This window comes from Scyliorhinus canicula, chromosome 1, assembly GCF_902713615.1.
Source record: "Scyliorhinus canicula chromosome 1, sScyCan1.1, whole genome shotgun sequence".
In the NCBI taxonomy this organism is placed as follows: Eukaryota; Metazoa; Chordata; class Chondrichthyes; order Carcharhiniformes; family Scyliorhinidae; genus Scyliorhinus; species Scyliorhinus canicula.
Genome location: NC_052146.1, coordinates 172,033,727 through 172,048,782, shown reverse-complemented (window position 1 = coordinate 172,048,782; position 15,056 = coordinate 172,033,727). Strand labels below are relative to the sequence as shown.

General features: G+C 45.7%; 1 protein-coding gene across 3 annotated transcripts in view; it reads left to right on the top strand.

Moving 5' to 3' along the window:
* The window catches only part of mei4 (meiosis-specific, MEI4 homolog (S. cerevisiae)), a 338,515-nt gene extending 331,135 nt beyond the window's left edge, over window positions 1–7,380 (top strand). For 2 of the 3 annotated variants that reach the window (XM_038802821.1, XM_038802812.1), the window contains one exon: window positions 6,924–7,380. In XM_038802821.1, coding sequence (XP_038658749.1) covers window positions 6,924–7,175 — 252 coding nt within the window. In that variant the 3' untranslated portion in view covers window positions 7,176–7,380. The remainder of the gene's footprint in view (window positions 1–6,923) is intronic. The other variant, XM_038802840.1, reaches the window with a different exon arrangement.
* Window positions 7,381–15,056: the final 7,676 nt, after the last annotated feature.

Here is a 15,056-nt window from a genome sequence, read left to right as displayed (position 1 = left end):
CTTGGAGGAGACATCATTGCCTTGTCAGGTGAGTAACCAAGCTTTAAACGTTGTCCAATTGTTAGCTGACCCTGGACTTTCACTTAGTATTTTCCCTTTTGGAAAAATGCATTGTTGCTGCCTAATCAAAGAAGTGTCCTCGACTGAAACACCAAAAGCATGGAGGCGATTTTCAAGACTTAGCCATGGAGGTGGTACTATCCTGCCACCTCTACCTGGTTCAGATATTATACAGTCATGTAGTTAGCTAGTGGGTATAAATTCACTAGATAGCCCATCAATGAACACTGCCATGTTCATTGTTCCATCCACTTGTGCTCTTGCCACTTAACCTTCACAGGCCCCTCACAGCTCCACACTACCATGGCAAGCAGGGTGGCTAAGTGGGAGTAAACCAGTAGGGCTGTCAGTGTTCATGGATTACAGCACGCTACCTTGAAGTGACAGCTGTAACATACATGGCACCAAGCATTGTGCAGTGCCATTTTCCCTGCCACACTGGGCCACTGTGCAGTCAATTCCAGCCCCACATGCCCCAGAGTCACAACACAAGTGAATTAACCAATAATTCTTACAAAAATTCTGGACTTCTTTGACCCTTGGATGCCCAATAATCACAGTCACAGGTTTATAAATGTAAACTTAGCCTCAAGAACGTAGAATCCTGCCCCATTATTCAAAAAGGGAGACAAAAAACAGGTAACTATAGGCCAGTTAGCTTAACATTTGTCATTGGGAAAATGATAAAGTCCATTGTAAAGGATGTAATAGCACAGCATTTAGAAATGCATAATATAATCAAGCAGAATCAGCATGTCTTCATGAAGGGGAAATCATGCCTGACAAATTTATTAGAATTCTTTGAGTAGGTAACGAGCAGGGGAAATTAAGGGGAACCATTAGATGTATATACTTGGATTTCCAAAAAACATTCGATAAGGTACCACACAAACGTCTACTTAATAAGATAAGAGCCCATGCTGTTGGGGGTAGTATATTAGCATGGAAAGACGATTGACTAACTAATAGAAGCCAGAAAGATGGACAAGAGGAGCATTTTCAGGATGGCACCCTGTAACTAGCAGAGTGCACCAGGAATCTGTGCTGGACACACAATTATTCACAATATATTAACAACTTGGACGAGGGAAGTGAATACACTATTGTGGATGGCACAAAAAATAGGTGGGACGGCAAATGTTGAGATAACGCATAGAGTCTACAGAGGGATATAGACAGGTTAGGCGAGTGGGCAAAAAATGTACCAAAATGTAAATTGAGAAGAATAAAGGCACTGAGTATTATTTAAATGGAGAAAGACTGCAGAAAGCGGCAGCACAGAGGGATTTGAGGCTCCTTGTGTGATTAAATCACAAAAAGCTAGCATGCATGTTCAGCAGGTAATTGGCAAGGCAAATGGAATGTTGGCCTTTATTTCAAAGGGAATGAAATATAAAAATAGAGAAGTCTTGCTAACAATATACATTAGTTAGACCACAACTGGAATACTGTGAACAGTTTTGGCCCCTTTAACTAAGGAAAGATACACTGGCACTGGAGGCAGTTCAGAGACGATTCACCGGGTTGATCCCAGGTATGGAGGGATTTTCCTCAGAGGAGAGTTTGAGTAGGTGGGCCTATACTGATCGGAGTTTAAAAGAATGGGTGGCGACCTTATTGAGACATATTGGATTCTCATGGGCTTGACAGGGTAGGTGCTGAGAGGATGTTTTGACTTGTGGGAGAGTCTAGGATCAGAAGGCATAATCAAAGAGTAAGGGGTCTCCCATTTAAGACAGAGAAATTTATTTTCTCAAAGGGTAGTAAATCTGGAATTCTTTATTGTAGAGGCTGGGTCGTTAAGTATTTTCAAGGCTTAGATAGACAGATTTTTAATTAGTAAGGGAATCGAGGGTTATGGGGATAAGGCAGGAAAGTGGAGTTGAGGATTATATCTGATCAGCCATGGTCTCATTGAATGGCGGAACAGATGTCATGGACCGAGTGGTCGGCTTCTGCACCTATGTCTTATCGGATGTGACCTGCCATTGGCCAATGGCCGGAACTTCTAGCCCCGCTGCTTTCAATGGGATTTCCCATGGAAACCATGCCAAGCCACCAGGAAGCCTTCAGCGAGGGTGCACTGTCGGTCGAGCAGGAAGATTCCGCCGGCATGAACAACCTGAAAATCTTACTGATTGTTTCCTTTGGTGTTTGGAAGTCCCTTGAATAATTGTGGAGTCAATTCACAAGGTTCTTTCAATGGAAGTTCAGGACTGCCTGATGACAATAGTGATAGCGGAGGACCTGATGGGAATCTATTTTACACAAGGACCCTTCTGGTGATGATCTTCTCCTGCAGAGACTCAGCTCTGGCTACATGTCTATGCCTCACAGCTGCGCTGCCATTGGACCTTCTCATCCTCATCATTTTTGAATCTTCCAAATGGACAGGGACCTACTTTGTATGCCCCTCCACTGCGTAGAATTGTGCAGCATGCAGCACACCACTACCTTCTGGGGCATATTGCAAAGCTGTGCCTGAGCAATGAAGGCACCTGAAGCGCTTCTTTAAAGTGCCAATTGTGGGAAACTTGTTAGTATGAAGGAATCATGACAGCTGCCAGGGAACCTTGCACACAAATGAAGGAAGACTTTGTGGTGATCACAAACCACCTGTGCATTGATTGACCAGAAGAACTTCTGGTTGAGAAAGGTGTCAGCACATTGGGTTGGGGCTATTATGACAAGGCCCGGAGGGTTAGCTCCACTCCAGCAAGGATCAGTGGGGAGTGTTGTTGCGAGGAAGATGGAGAAGAGCATTGGTGTGATGACACAATCCTGTTTGACCTCAGTTTGCACATTTGGTCTGTGGTGGTTCTATTGGTGAGGATCGCAACTTGCATGTCATCGTGGAGCAAGCGGAGAATGGTGACAAATTTCTGCGGCCAGCTGAATTTGAGAAGGATGTTCCACAATCTCTCATGGTTGACAGAGTCCAAAGCATTTGTGAGATCGAAGAAGGCCATGTACAGAGGTTGATGCTGCTCCCTGCACTTTTTCTGGATTTGTCGCATGCTGAAGATCATGTCCTCTTGGTGGGCGGAAGCCGCACTGAGACTCGGGGAGTGGCTCTTCAGCCACTGAAAGGAGGCGGTTGAGGATTATTCTTGCAATGACCTTTCCCCGTGGTGGAGAGTAAGGAAATTTCTCTGCAATTTCTACAGTCAGACCTTGAAGATGGTCACAATTAAGGCATCTCTGAGTTCACTTGGCTTGCCCTCTTCCTTCAAGACAATGGTGATGCGGTTGTGGATTCTTGTCAAGAATACCTCTCCCGCATTTTAATACTTCTGCGGGAATTTCATCTAATCGAGAAGCCTCCTTTAGTTATCGGATGGCCTCTTCAACCTCACAACGAACTGGGGTTGCGCTGAGATGGTGATGGGTAGCATATTGCGGGATGGTGTCGAAGGCTGTGTCATGGTTGAGGAGGTCCTAAAAGTGCTCTTTCCAGCAGGCATTGACTGCCTCTTTGCCTTTGATGAGCACCTCTCTGTTTTTGGCTGTCAATGGGGTGTGTCCCTGGGTATTTGGACAATCAATGGCTTTGATTGTGTTGTGGAAGGAATCCATTGGTGTTTGTTTCCCCCATGCCTTCCCTGCCTAGCACGCCCTTCCAAAGTTTTGCCTCCTTTCCGATTCTAGCATTGAAATCGCCGAGGATCAGCTTTCCCCCTTTGGGACGTGGGACAGCGATTGGTTGAGGCTGGAGTAGAATGCCTCTTTTGTCCTTTCGTTGCATCTAGGGTTGGAGCGCAGGCACTGACATCTGTGATGTGCTGTTTTTGGGCCAGGGCGAGCTGGATGGTCAAGAGTCGATTGCTCACCCCACAGAAATGGAGAGGGAACAGGCCTGGTGAAGAAGCAGCTGTTTAGAACACTGGAAACTTCAAGTAAATGAGTGCAGCGTACCCTTACTGAATCCAGAGACAGAGCTCTTGAGATGACGTCAGGATTCAAAAAATGACATGGGACGAAAAAGCAGCTGATTGATCTGGCGGGAGAAGCACACAAACGGGCGAGAGGAGCAGCAGCGGGGCGAGAGGAGCAGCAGCGGGGTGAGAGGAGCATCAGCAGTGGAGCGAGAGGAGCATCAGCAGCGGGGCGAGAGGAGCAGCAGCAGCGGGGCAAGAGGACCAACAGCGGGGGGAGTGGAACAACAGCGGGGGGAGTGAAGCAGCAGCGGGGCGAGAGGATCAGCAGCGGGGGGAGTGAAGCAGCAGCGGGGGGGGGGGGGGGCGAGAGGAGCAGCAGCGGGGCGAGAGGAGCAGCAGCGGGGCGAGAGGAGCAGCAGCGGGGTGAGAGGAGCAGCAGCGGGGGGAGTGAAGCAGCAGCGGGGGCAGTGAAGCAGCAGCAGCGGGGCGAGAGGAGCAACAGCAGGGAGAGTGAAGCAGCAGCGGGGGGAGTGAAGCAGCAGCGGGGCGAGAGGAGTAGCAGCGGGACGAGAGGAGCAGCAGCGGGGGGAAGTGAAGCAGCAGCAGCGGGGCGAGAGGAGCAGCAGCGGCGGGAGTGAAGCAGCAGCGGGGGGAGTGAAGCAGCAGCGGGGCAAGAGGAGTAGCAGCGGGACGAGAGGAGCAGCAGCGGGGAGAGTGAAGCAGCAGCGGGGGGGTGAGAGGAGCAGCAGCGGGGGGAGTGAAGCAGCAGCGGGGCAAGAGGAGTAGCAGCGGGACGAGAGGAGCAGCAGCGGGGGGAGTGAAGCAGCAGCAGGGGGAGTGAAGCAGCAGCAGCGTGGCGAGAGGAGCAGCAGCGGGGCGAGAGGAGCAGCAGCGGGGGGAGTGAAGCAGCAGCGGGGGGAGTGAAGCAGCAGCAGCGTGGCGAGAGGAGCAGCAGCGGGGGGAGTGAAGCAGCACTCTGATATGCGACTGACTGGGATATACCGGAGAGGTCTCTGATATGCGGCTGACTGAGATATACCGGAGAGGTCTCTGATATGCGACTGACTGGGATATACCAGAGAGGTCTCTGATATGCGGCTGACTGGGATACTCCGGAGAGGTGTCTGATATGCGACTGACTGGAATACACCGGAGAGGTCTCTGATATGCGACTGCACTGGGATATACCAGAGAGGTCTCTGATATGCGACTGACTGGGATACACCGGAGAGGTCTCTGATATGCGACTGACTGGGATATACCGGAGAGGTCTCTGATATGCGACTGACTGGGATATACCAGAGAGGTCTCTGATATGCGACTGACTGGGATACACCGGAGAGGTCTCTGATATGCGACTGACTGGGATATACCAGAGAGGTCTCTGATATGCGACTGACTGGGATATACCGGAGAGGTCTCTGATATGCGACTGACTGGGATATACCGGAGAGGTCTCTGATATGCGGCTGACTGGGATATACCGGAGAGGTGTCTGATATGCGACTGCGCTGGGATATAACAGAGAGGTGTCTGATGATTCCTGGAAAGAGACATTGGGAGTGACAGTTACCTGCACAGCCACTAGCAGGGCATGGGGGTCAATGGATTGTCGCTCACATTGCTCCTGGACCATGCAACATATGTGTCACTGTCTCACAACTTACCTTCAGTTGCCTTCCACACTGGTCTTCATCATATTGAGGTAGGATGTCCTCAGTCTGTACACCCTTCCCAGCAGGTAGTACCTGCTTTTCCTGCCTCTCCTCCTCCTCCTTCCTGAGATATGGACAGCTGCTTCTTCTTCATGGCCTTCTTATCTTGCTCCAGACTCCAGCTGCTCACCGTGACTGGCTTTGAGGGCCTTTATGTTCAAGGGTAGCATGCTCATCTATGTTCTTTCACACGAAGCACAAGTGTCCTTTTTCAGAACTCAGTTCCTCCTGGCATCAGGAGTCAGGAAGGGTAATGAAACTGCCCTGTGAGATCAGGTTCCCCATCCTCCTGAACCCCTGGGTAAAGGTGGAATTTGTTTTGTGCCACATCTGGGACTGTGAATACAATTTTAAGGCAAATTCCACAGGCCAGTTGGCTATCCAAAGAAATACGCCAAGTTCAAACCTGCTCTTTCCCAGGTCCACTTTAAAACTTCAGGATCCACACTCCTAGACCTACAAAATCAAATTAGATAGGAGGCAACTGCTTATTGAAGTTGCCAGCTGCCGCTTTAAACTACGACAGCCACCCTCTCCTGTGAAACTGGGAAGTGAAATGTTCTGTCATGATAATAATTGGGTCTAGGTCTGAGAACGCATTTATACAAAAGAGTGAGACAAAGAATGAAATAGATGTTAAAAATTTCTAAGGTATCTCAGAGGATGTACATTTGCATGGAGAGAAGTTTTCCGGAATATTTTTCTCTCATTGACTTTTGTTCCACATTTGTCTCAGGTGATTACATGGCTGCAGTAGGGTGTAGAAGTGTTTGGGGATAATGCTGCTCGACTCTGGAAGTTTAGGGCAGGCTTAATAGACCAACCTATCTTTTCCAGCCTTACAATTTTGTTTGTTCAGATAGCATTGACCATTTTTTGAGTGTTTCACCTTGATTGAATCATCCATCTTCAAGGAAGCCACTTTGAAATCTGAAATAATTGAATACCAATAAAAAGTTCACTGCGTTAATAGAGTTCTGTTGAAAGACATCAACCTGAAACATTAGCTCTGTTTCTCTATTCACAGGAGCTGTCTGACCTGCTGAATATTTCCAGCATTTTCTATCATTTTTGTACAATAATATCCTATTTTACTGCTGTGCACGTTCCCTTCTAACCACTCCCCCCCACTCCCACCCACCGTGACCAGGGTTCTGCCAGACAAGGGGTGTTAACATTGGAGCTATTGTGTCCAGCAGCAGTTGATAAGATGAAATGCATATCACCCTGTCAATAGTTTCATTAATTAGTGTTCTATATTTCTTCCCAGAATCAGACAGAACTTGATGTATCTTCCTATGAAAATGTCTACTACCTATTTTGGATGCTGGAACAGCTTCTACAGCACAAGACACCAGCAGAAGAAGGAGTTGTTGCTGTGAATTGTGTGGAGCTGGAGAAACTTAAGCAGAGATTGGACAGCACCATACTGCATTTGTCAGATGATTTCCCATTGTTTACAGTGTATCTGTGGAGACTGGGAGCTCTGTTCAATACCATTTCACAGCAGAAGAACAGCTAAAGCACAGTTCCTTATTTTAACAAAGAGCATCTCTTTCAAACCATTAATATGACTTGTAAGTTCCTCTGCATTCTCTATTTTCTAATATTTATAACTTTGTCGCTTACAACATTGTTTAAATATATTCCGATGCACGATGTACAAAACAAAATCAGGAGTAGTGTCCATGTGTTCAAAAGGACAATAAAGAATTTTGTATACTGTTTCCACAAATCAATAGTGAATGAACACTTCTAAATCTGAAATTGAACTACTCTGGAAGGTTGAGCAGTTAATGTTTTGAAGGGTAATGTTGATATGAACCAATTTATTTTCAATCCCAATGAATTTGATAGTTACAGGAAATTAATTATTTTCACAGTACTATAATACAATTTAGTACGGCTATAGATAAAAAGCAAAACCCTTTGACCGATTAAGAACATTTGCTGAGAGAAACAGGAACACAAGGAAAATAATTATTTTCAAGCATTCATGGTAACTTTTAAGAGGCAGGACTTAAATCAGCATGTTAGTGGCAAAATGTTTATTTGTTCAGTCATGTGACACAATACTGAAATTAAACCACTTATTTTGGTCAGCATTGGAATTTCAGTAATTCTGGAAAAAATTTCACATTAATGCTAAACTTGCGCAGTAAGTCTGGGGCCAATTAATGCTGCTGTGGACCTAAGAATCATATAATGGTAAGAGCACAAAAGGTCAGTCAGCTCATTGAGTCCATACATACTCTCCAAAAGAGCAACATAGTTAGTCCCATTACCTTGCCTGGCCCCTGCCGCCTTGCAAATTGTTTATCTTCAGATGCTTACACAATTCCTTTTTAAAAGCCACATTTTAATCTGCCTCCATGCACCAATCTCACAGATGCTAACCACACTTGCTGCATAAAAAGGTTTTGCCTCATGTTGCCTTTGGTTATTTTGCCAATCACTTCAATTGTGTGCCCTCTGGTTATCAACCCACTGATGGGAACAGTTTATCTCCTCTGTCCAGAGACCTCATGATTTGGAACACCTCCATCAAATCTCCTCTCAACCTTCTCTTATCTAAGGAGAACAACCCCAGATTTTCCAACCTACCCACATAATGGAAGTCCCCTATCCCTGGAACCCTTCTCATGAATTTTATTCTGTGCCTTCTCTGAAGCCTTCATGTCCTACCCAAAGTTCACAGTCCAGTATTTTGAGGCTAAACCAGTGTTTTATAAAGGTTTATCATAACTTTGTTGCTTTTGTAGTATATGCCTGTATTTTTAACCACATTCTCAACCTGCTTTGCCACCTTCAATGATTTGGACAGAGTCTGCAGCTCTCTCTGCTCCTGCACTTTTTAGAACTCTGCCTTTAACTTATATTGGCTCTTCTTGATCTTCAAACCAAAATGAACACTTCACACTTCTCTGCATTAAATTGAAAGGCCATGGACTGCCCATTCCACCAACCTTTCTGTATACATTCAAAGACTATCACTGTTCACCTCACAAGTTACCATGCTTTCAAGCTTTGAGTTAACTGCAGGTTTTGAAAGTGTGCTCTGTATAAGTCTAAGGGCCAGATTTTTACTCCCGAGGTGGGTAGCTCACGACTGAAATGCCCTAGCTTGGCACACCGCTTTGGTAAAAAGTGTCCCAAATGGTGTAATTTCCATTCTGGTGGAGGGGGTTGTGGTGTGCAGATTGGAGTCGGGCTCACTGCCCCAGGGCACAGGTCAATGGCAGCTAAGGGGCTGCTGAGTGTCAAGGCGGGCTGGTTCATTGGCCCGTCCCAGTTAGATTGGACTTTGTCTCAGTTGTTTTGCTTAAATATTAGGCCCTCTAGCCCTCCCCCATACACTTTCCATGCCCCATCCATGCCAAATCATGCCGACCCATGCTCCCCACCTGCACCTCTGATACCTTATAGCTCTTATGCTGGTTTAGTGCCAACTCTTACCAACTCTTGCTTACTGATTCCAATGGCCCCTATAATCTCTGCGCCAATTTATTGCCTACCCATACCAACCTACCACAAGCGTTTGCCCTCAAACACCATGCCAACTCACCCACTATCCCCCAAAATTGAAGTACAGGTCCTCAAGGGTCATAATCTCTGGATTACTGCCCGAGCCACGTGCCAATTGGCATAGGGATAGGAAAATTAGGGAAGTAAACACGTGGCTAAGGGATTGGTGTGGGAAAGAGGGATTCCACTTCATGGGACATTGGCATCAGTTTTGGAACCGGGGGGATCTGTACCGTTGGGACGGTCTCCACCTGAACCGATCTGGAACCAGTGTTCTAGCGAAGAGGATAAATAGGGTGGTCAGTAGGACTTTAAACTTCTGAGTTGGGGGGAAGGGAAAGTGAAAGCGACAGGGAGCAGGGAGTTAAATGGCAAGATACGCAGGAGGATAACATGTAGGCAGGTGGATTTAAGCTTGAGGCAGACTAGGAATGCAACAAAAAGGAAGGATAACTTTGGACATCTTAGGACTTCCAATATCTGTACTGATAAGAAAGTTAACATTAAGGCACTTTACCTGAATGCTCGTAGCATTTGTAACAAAGTAGATGAACTAATGGCACAGATCATCGTGAATGATTATGATGTGGTAGGCATCACAGAGACATGGCTGCAAGGGGTTCAGGACTGGCAGTTAAACATCCAAGGATATACAACCTATCGAAAAGACAGGGAGGTGGGCCGAGGGGGTGGGGTTGCCTTGTTAGTTAAGAACAAAATTAAATCTATGGCACTAAACGACATAGGGTCGGATGATGTGGAGTCTGTGTGGGTAGAATTGAGGAACCACAAAGGCAAAAAAACCATAATGGGAGTTATGTACAGACCGCCTAACAGTGGTCAGGACCAGGGGCGCAACATGTACCGGGAAATAGAAAAGGCATGTCAGAAAGGCAAGGTCACAGTGATCATGGGGGACTTCAATATGCAGGTGGATTGGGTAAATAATGTAGCCAGTGGATCCAAAGAAAAGGAATTCATGGAATGCTTACAAGATGGCTTTTTGGAACAGCTTGTCATGGAGCCCACAAGGGAGCAGGCTATTCTGGACCTAGTGCTATGTAATGAACCAGACTTTATTAAAGATCTTAAAGTAAGGGAACACTTAGGAAGCAGCGATCATAATATGGTTGAGTTCAGTCTGCAGTTTGAAAGAGAGAAGGCAAAATCGGATGTAATGGTGTTACAGTTAAATAAAGGTAATTACGAGGGCATGAGAGAGGAACTGGTGAAAATCAACTGGAAGCAGACCCTAGCAGGGAAGACAGTAGAGCAAAAATGGCAGGAGTTTGTATGCATAATTGAGGACACTGTACAGAGGTTCATCCCCAAGAAAAGAAAGATTATCCAGGGAGGGATTAGACAGCCATGGCTGACAAAGGAGGTCAGGAAATGTATCAAAGAAAAAGAGAGATCCTATAAAGTGGCCAAAAGCACCGGGAAATCAGAAGATTGGGAAGGCTACAAAAACAAACAGAGGTTAACAAAGAGACAAATAAGGAAGGAGAGGATCAAATATGAAGGCAGGCTAGCCAGTAATATAAGAAATGATAGTAAAAGTTTCTTTCAATACATAAGAAACAAACGTCAGGCCAAAGTAGACATTGGGCCAATTCAAACTGATTCTGGAAGGCTAGTGATGGGAGATGAGGAAATGGCTGGAGAACTTAATAAGTACTTTGCGTCTGTCTTCACAGTGGAAGACGTTAGTAATATCCCAAAAATTATAAAGGGTCAGGGGGCTGAGTTGAGTATGGTTGCCATTACAAAAGAGATGGTGCTAAAAAAGCTAAAAGGTCTTAAAATTGACAAATCTCCTGGCCCCGATGGGCTACATCCTAGAGTTCTGAGGGAGGTGGCTGAAGAAATAGCGGAAGCGTTGGTTGAGATCTTTCAAAAATCACTGGAGTCAGGGAAAGTCCCGGACGATTGGAAGATCGCTGTTGTAACCCCCTTGTTCAAGAAAGGATCAAGACAAAAGATGGAAAATTATAGGCCAATTAGCCTAACCTCGGTTGTTGGTAAAATTCTAGAATCGATCGTTAAGGATGAGATTTCTAATTTCTTGGAAGAGCAGGGTCGGATTAGAACAAGTCAACATGGATTTAGTAAGGGGAGGTCGTGCCTGACGAACCTGTTAGAATTCTTTGAGGAGGTGACAAGTAGGTTAGACCAGGGAAACCCAGTGGATGTGGTCTATCTGGATTTCCAAAAGGCCTTTGATAAGGTGCCACACAGGAGGCTGCTGAGTAAGGTGAGGGCCCATGGTGTTCGAGGTGAGCTACTGGCATGGGTTGAGGATTGGCTGTCTGACAGAAGGCAGAGAGTTGGGATAAAAGGTTCTTTTTCGGAATGGCAGCCGGTGACCAGCGGTGTCCCACAGGGTTCAGTGTTGGGGCCGCAGCTGTTCACCATATATATTAATGATCTGGATGAAGGGACTGGGGGCATTCTAGCGAAGTTTGCTGATGATACGAAGTTAGGTGGTCAGGCAGGTAGTGCTGAGGAAGTGGGGAGGCTGCAGAAGGATCTAGACAGTTTGGGAGAGTGGTGCAGGAAATGGCTGATGCATTTCAACGTGAGAAAATGTGAGGTCTTGCACTTTGGAAAAAAGAATCCAAGCATAGACTACTTTCTAAACGGTGAGAAAATTCATAATGCCAAAGTACAAAGGGATCTGGGAGTGCTAGTCGAGGATTCCCTAAAGGTAAACATGCAGGTTGAATCCGTGATTAAGAAAGCGAATGCTATGTTGTCATTTATCTCAAGAGGGTTGGAATATAAAAGCAGCGATGTGCTACTGAGCCTTTATAAGGCTCTGGTTAGGCCCCATTTGGAGTACTGTGTCCAGTTTTGGGCCCCACATCTCAGGAAGGACATACTGGCACTGGAGCGTGTCCAGCGGAGATTCACACGGATGATCCCTGGAATGGCGGGTCTAGCATATGAGGAACGGCTGGCGTTCCTGGGATTGTATTCATTGGAGTTCAGAAGGTTAAGGGGAGATCTAATAGAAACTTACAAGATAATACATGGCTTAGAAAGGATGGACGCAAAGAAACTGTTTCCGTTAGGCGAGGAGTCGAGGACCCGTGGGCACAGCCTTAGAATTAGAGGGGGTAAATTCAAAACAGAAATGCGGAGACATTTCTTCAGCCAGAGAGTGGTGGGCCTGTGGAATTCATTGCCGCAGAGTGCAGTGGAGGCCGGGACGCTAAATGGCTTCAAGGCAGAGATAGATAAATTCTTGATGTCGCGAGGAATTAAGGGCTATGGGGAGAATGCTGGGAGGTGGAGTTGAAATGCCCATCAGCCATGATTGAATGGCGGAGTGGACTCGATGGGCCGAATGGCCTTACTTCCACTCCTATGTCTTATGGTCTTATGGTCTTAAAAGGCAAACCATGCCGAGATTAAATAAAATGCATTTGTAAATATCTATTACAGAGTTCACAATACAAAATAAACACCCATTCAAGAACGGCCATGTAAATCCTCTCAAGTACCTAATCCCTTATAACATAAAAAATGTATTCATAACCCCACACCAAAGACAACTAATCCTTTAATAACCTCTGAGCTGTCAATCAAACTTTGAACTTACTTTGGTCATAGGTTGTGAAAAGCAGTCAGGCAGTAACAATATCATAATGACAGCACTTAGGGTTATGTGAACAAAAATCTGTTGAAACTGTTAGAAAATGAGTACTCCCACAGACAAAGGCAGACAGTTTCTTTAAATGTTTCAAGGGAAGGAGATTTAAATAAGTTGACATATTGACAGTTCTACACAGCTCATCCACCCTTTAAGAGCATTTATGTCTCCACCATAAAGTCATGGAGCCCGGAGCACACAATATGGCTTGAGGCTGTTCCTGGAGGCCTCAAAATGGCCTTTCTGATTCATCATCCATGGCAGTGTGCTTCATGCTACCACCATCACCCCCACAGCCCCCTCCCCCCCCCCTCCCAGTCTCGGCATCTATGCAAAAGGTCCGCGAGTCTCCACAACTCTGTAGAATCTGGCCCCAAGTCTCTATCAAGAAAAGTAGCTGTCCTAGTACAACCCATAAGGGATCCAATATGTACCTTCATGCAGTCTGAAAAACAACCTCCACTTTCTGATTCCTGCCACTCAACAGTATTCATATCCATTCCGTTACTGCCCCTTTCATTCCAAGGGCTTCATGTTTTCTGGCAGGCCTGTATGTAACTTTATCAAACACCCTTTGGAGGAACATATACACCACATGACTCTCATCAACCCTCTCTGTTGCCTCATTTAAAAATTCTTAGTTAAGCATAGTTTGCCTTTAATAAATCTGCTGGTTTTCCTCAATCCACACTTGTACAAGTAACTATTAATATTGACCTGGATTATTTCTTATAAAGTTTTTCCACCACAGAGGTTAAACTAACTGACCTGTGTTACCTCATTTATCCTCATACTATTTTTTTGAATAAAGATGTAACTTTTCCAATTCACCAGTCCTGTAGCACCACCTCGAACCAACCGATTCAAGTTGGGAGATGCCGGCGTTGGACTGGGGTGAGCACAGTAAGAAGTCTTACAACACCAGGTTAAAGTCCAACATGTTTGTTTCAAACACTAGCTTTCGGAGCACTGCTCCTTCCTCGGGTGAAGAAGGAGTAGTGCTCCGAAAGCTAGTGTTTGAAACAAACATGTTGGATTTTAACCTGGTGCTGTAAGACTTGCAACCGACGCAAGGACAGCTTCATTCCTGCTGCCTTCAGACTTTTGAATGGACTTATCTCTTTCTAAGTTGATCTATTGCCTTTACCCTATCAATGACTGTAACATTACATTCTGCAGTCTCGCCTTCCTTCCCTATGTACGGTATGCGTTGTCTGTGTAGCATGTAAGAAACAATACCTTTCACTGTATACTAATATATTTGACAATAATAAATCAAATCAAAATCCACATCTAAGGACAATTGGAAGGCCAGCACCTCAACAATTTCTTACTTCCCTCAACATCATTGGATGCATCCCATTTAGTCCTGGTAACTTAACAACTGTAAGTCATCACCCAGCTTTTCAGGTACCTCTGCTTTATCAACTTTTAGTCCAGTCAATATCGAAACCACCTCTTCTTTCACTATTTGGTATCTTCTTCCTTGGTAAATGTAGATACAAAGTACTAATTTAATGCCCCAGTCATGCTCTTTTGCTTCCATGCATGTATCCTCTTTTTCACCCTGAATTGGCTTCAATCCTCCACTTACTATCCTTTTATTATTGATGTGCCTATAGAGGACTACAGAATTCCCTTTCATTTTATCTACTCTATTTGCCCTTCATGGACAGCACAGTAGCACAAGTGGCTAGCACAGTGGCTTCACAGCGGCAGGGTCCCAGATTCGATTCCCCGCTGGGTCACTGTCTGTGCGGAGTCTGCACGTTCTCCCCGTGTCTGCGTGGGTTTCCTCCGGGTGCTCCGGTTTCCTCCCACAGTCCAAAGGATTGGATTGGATTGGGTTTGTTTATTGTCACGTGTACCGAGGTGCAGTGAAAAGTATTTTTCTGCGAGCAGCTCATTAAGTACATGGGAAGAAAAGGGAATAAAAGAAAATACAGAATAGGGCAACACAAGATATACAATGTAACTACATAAGCACTGGCATCAGATGAAGCATACAGACTGTAGTGTTAATTAGGTCAGTCCATAAGAGGGTCATTTAGGAGTCTGGTGACAGTGGGGAAGAAGCTGTTTTTGAGTCTGTTTCATGCGTGTTCTCAGTCTTCTGTATCTCCTGCCCGATGGAAGAAGTTGGAGGAGTGAGTAAGCCAGGTGGGAGGGATCTTTGATTATGCTGCCCGCTTTCCCTAGGCAGCAGGAGGTGTAGATGGAGTC